At 47.5% G+C, this 4643-nt stretch overlaps 1 protein-coding gene across 1 annotated transcript in view; it reads left to right on the top strand.

Moving 5' to 3' along the window:
• The window catches only part of CHRAC1 (chromatin accessibility complex 1), a 9899-nt gene extending 8434 nt beyond the window's left edge, over nucleotides 1-1465 (top strand). The window contains exons 2-3 of the mRNA XM_009996685.1: nucleotides 298-424; nucleotides 1320-1465. Coding sequence (XP_009994987.1) covers nucleotides 298-424; nucleotides 1320-1465 — 273 coding nt within the window. The remainder of the gene's footprint in view (nucleotides 1-297; nucleotides 425-1319) is intronic.
• Nucleotides 1466-4643: the final 3178 nt, after the last annotated feature.

The following is a 4643-nucleotide window of genomic DNA, read 5'->3' as shown; positions in this document are numbered from 1 at the left end:
GAGACATTAAAACCCACCTGGATCCTGTGTGATGTGCTCTGGGTGATCCTGCTTTGGCAGGGGGGTTGGACTGGATGATGTTTCAAGGTCCCTTCCAACCCCTCAGATTCTGTGATTTTAAGAGCAGCACAAATGAAGTCAGTGCTCCAAGGAGATGCAGCTACACCCCGACCTTAAGCTCTTCTGAAATAAGTGGGTCTCTCCACAAAGTGTCCAGCCTTAAAACAGGGGTTAAAGAAAACTGCCAGCTCTTATGTGTGAATTCATAGCCTGACTATTCTCTTTTAATCTTTCTAGGAGCTTTTTGTTCAGTACTTGGCTACATACTCCTACAAACATGGCAGAGGCAAGGAGAAGAATGCTCTCACTTACAGTGACCTGTCTCACACTGCAGAAGAGTGTGAGACCTTTCAGTTCCTTGCAGGTATCTGTGCATGGTGGTAAATCCAGGATGACATTTGGAAAATGAAGTCTTGCCCTTATTGAATTTGTTTGTCAGGATGCCATTCACCTGGTTATTAATCTCCTCTATAACATTCAGCACAAACTCATAAACTACATCACTGAAACCCTTTCTTTGTGTATAGGGATTTTTCTGGTGCTTCAAAATTATAAAAGGCTAATTAGTTCTCAGCCTTAAGCATTTCTTAAATTCCAGCAACTCTATAGGAAAGCTTTCAGCCTATAAAATGAGATGGCTGCACATCTTTGTGTGAGAAGTTATGTGGCCCCAAAAATGACATATTTAAAAGTAATTAATCATATGATTCCTCTCTCTTTCTATATATCTCTATACACATGTGCCTTGCCTGCACACACATGTTTTCCTGATGCTTGGATTTCTGTTGGAACACTTGGAAGAGATTTCTAGCCCAGTCTTTCTGGGTTCCCCCAGACATATGTTCACAGTTCTGCTTTGTCTCAGGTCCATCATTATTGCCCTGCACAATTATCTTCCCTTAATGCAGATAAAACATTTCCACAGGGCATAAAAGGGATGGCTGGCTTGTTCAATCTAAGGCAGTTGAGTAACTGAACACTCTGTTTTACATCCCATCAATAATGCACATGAGCAGATAGTAAAGACAAGTTGCTAGGAATCATTCATACCATACATTCCATATCTTTGCTCACCTGTGCCATAACTAGGTGTTTATTGTTACAGCCACACAGGTCAGACTAACTTACCTGGTTATTCAAGAATAATGTTTTTAATAAAGCCTCTTGTAGTTCATTTCAGTAGTGGTACAAAGGCAACAGTATTAATGAGGCAACCAGATATTCACACTGGTTATAAAAGAAACAATTCTACCTTCCAGATATCTTGCCAAAGAAGATCCTTGCTAGCAAATACCTAAAAATACTTGAAAAAGAGAAGCGAGAAGGAGAAGTGAGGGAAGATGATGAGGAGGATGAGGAGGAAGAGGATGAAGACGAACCTGTTGATGAAGATGCTGGATCTTAAGACCAGCAGAGAATTGCTTCATAGTTGATCTATTTTCTGTTGTATAAAGGATGATATTTTTGTGACTGAGGATCCAGATGCTGGATGTATTTATGCACTGAGCCATCTGCTTTTGCTTTGTTGGAGAAGTCTAGAAATGGAACTTCGTGCTTGCTGAAGAGTGGAATTCCTCCCTCAGAAACATGAGAAGAGCCTGTGTCAACTTGGCAGCAGAACTTGCTCGGATCATTTAAAATTACTTCTTCAGACAATCATTATCCACATTTAAATTGTTTTTTTACGAGCAGCTTTCAGTCCAGAAGCTCTTTTGCCCTCTGACCAGAAGCCAGTCCTTCCCCAGTTGGTGTTTCTCCTCAAGAGGGGCAGGTGAGGTGATGAGGGGACACAGTGCTTTACACAGTCCCTGCTGCCCTCAGGGACTCCCCCTGGGGAGTCAGACCCTCCCTTAGGTTTCTGGGGCAGTTCCAGGTCATCAGCCATGGACCAAGCCTACTCCAAACATCCTCTGCAAGGCAGCCTGCAGACCCACCTTGGCACAGGAACAGGGCAGGGGGTGAGATCCATCCCACCAGCTCCTCTGGGTCTCTGGCTGCAGGGGTGAAAAGCACAGGTGTTAGACAACCATGTCAGTATGTGCATCTAGAACCTTATTTCCCAGTGATCTCCTACCTCTGCAGTTTGTCCACGGTGCTCTGCCACAGCTGCAGTCCTGTTCAAATTTGGATCATTGAGAAGGAGCAGCTGCTTCACCACATGAGTGACAGAGCTGGATTTTTCATTGGGATTGTTTTGGGATTTATTTTTTTTTTTTACTACAGAAAAGGTCACCGTCCTGTGTAGAACATTATATGCAACTTTTTAAAATAAATGTTTTGTATGAAAAGTGACAGTTGGTGCAGAGACTGTGTCTCCTTAGCTCTCCTGGCCACCTGCTTGTGCAGCCAGCCCCATTTTTCATTGTGCAGAACCCTCTGTAAAAGCGTTTTTTAAGCCAGTCCTGGAGCCAGGGGTAGATTGTGATGGACAAGAGTGATGAGAGGTGCCAAAATAGCCCTCAGGGAGCGTGTGTCTCCCATCATTCACCATCTGCTGGGACTGACCATCCCTGGATTTCTGGCACTTCCCTTCAGCCTGTCAGCAGGTTGTTACCACTGACAGAACCTCTGCTTTTAGACACCCTAAAAAAAGAAGCAGAAAAAAAAGCCCAAACATGTTAATGAGTCACTGATCCATAGACCAGCACCTCATGAGCCTGGGGTGTCTCAGCCAATGTGTCCAGAACAAGAACTGACACCACGACCCAGTCCCCATGTGCCTGTGCTGACACAACTGGGAGCACTGGTATTCTGGGACCAAAGACAAAATATTTTTGCTGGGACATGACAGATGATGGCCAGTCCTGTGAGGGTCAGCTGACCTTGGACATTCTGCTGCTGTGGTAAGAAGCTTAGCCATGTTATTCAGCTGGGCTGTGTTCACCACCAGCAGAGCTGTCACCAGCAGCTGCCACCGTCCTGCAGCCTCATGCCCAGCAGAGGGGAACATGTCATTTGTGTCTTGGACCTGTAGCCCAAGCAGTGGCTGTAGAGCCTGAGCTGAGCTGGGCTGCTTGGGAAGAGACCTTGGATGAACCAGGTCCTCATGCTGGTCCTGGCAGGTGCTTTCTCCCTGTCGTGAGGCTGCAGAAACCTGCAGTGTGCAGCTGGGGAGCAGCACAGGCTCTCGGCTCCTGGATCTACACAGCTGGTGTCTTTGAATGTCAGACAAAACATGCAATTGGGAGGGAAAGCATAAGAGTGAAAAATCCAGCCAGAGGAGTGATGCTCTTGAAGGAAGGTCACCCACAAGGAAAAGCAGAAGGATAAATCACTCCAGCTCCAGCGGCCCCAGTGCAGGACACAGCTGAGCCCTTCAGCCAAGCTGGGGGCGCCGGGGGAAGGGGGGAAACAGGTTTCCCCAAGGGCCAAAGGCGGCAGAGGAGGAGGAAGCCAAGGAGGGAGCAGCAGCAGAGGGAGCCCGAGGGAGCAGCAGGAGGAGGAGGCAGGAGCAGGGAGAGGGGCGAGGAGGGAGGAGCGGCTGAGAGGGGCTGGAGGGACTGACCGACACCCCCAGCCCAGCCCCGGCATGAAGGTGGGAATGGGGAGCTGGAAGGTGTTTTTAAGGTTGTAATCTATTTAAATTGGCAGTACATGATGTTAATTTGCCCAAAGTCTAGTCTGTTTTGCCCATGACAGTACTTGAGAAGTGATCTCCCTGTCTTTACCTCAGCCCATCGGCTTTCTGATCCTCTTTGCTCCCTCTGTCCTGGTGAACAGAGGCAGTGAGCACCCGGGGGTACATCTGGCCCCAGGGCCAACCTTCCACAGCCAGAAATGCCAAAGCAGCACATTAAAAAACACTGGGCTGCACCCTAGAGGAGATAAATTTCAAGTGAGATCAGATGTGCAAATCCACTAACAAATACATTGGGATGCTAATACAAGATCTCAAGTGACACATCCCAGGCCACAGGCAGCCCACCTTTATCCTTTGCAGTAACCAAAAGCCACATAAGCTGTTACAAAGCTCCAGCTACCAACCACAACACTTAACATGAACTTCCTCAAGCTGGTCCAAGAAGTGACTGAGGAGCATTCAAACCAAAGCAAGCACACAGACTCTTACTCTTAGCGCTCCCCACTGCTGCTGAGGATCTTGAAGTGATGCACAGCTTGGGCCTCTGCAATCCCTCTGCTTTGCCACGACTGCCCCTGCTGACTGTGAAGGACATTTTTCCTTCTGCCAGCCCTTCAGGTGAGGAGCTAACCACTCACAGGCCATGCATCAAAACCAGGCACAGCCTGGGCTTGCCGTGGAAAGCAGCCAGCTGTGCTTACAAGACACATGGCTGCTTCTTCTTTGTTGTTTTGGTTTGGTTTTTTTCCAAGTTCGAAGTTGCCAAATGTTGCTGCCCTGGAGGGAAGCAAGCTGTGAGGCAGGAAGCTGGTGGTGCTGCTAGGGATATCTTGGCCTGTTTTAAGGTGTTCAGGGATTTTAGACAATGGAACACAGGCCAGGGGCCTGCCCAAGATTAATCTATCATTATATACAAATATTTTCTTTCTTTTTCTCTTGTATTCACTTGTGAGATCTTTCCCCCCCAGCCAAGGCTGCCCAGAGGAGATGAAACTAGCAGGAA

The sequence above is a fragment of the Chaetura pelagica genome, unplaced genomic scaffold (assembly GCF_000747805.2).
Source record: "Chaetura pelagica isolate M959 unplaced genomic scaffold, ChaPel_1.0 scaffold260, whole genome shotgun sequence".
NCBI lineage: Eukaryota > Metazoa > Chordata > Aves > Apodiformes > Apodidae > Chaetura > Chaetura pelagica.
The sequence above is the reverse complement of the archived record's forward strand: the minus strand, read 5'-3'. Positions and strand labels throughout refer to the sequence as shown.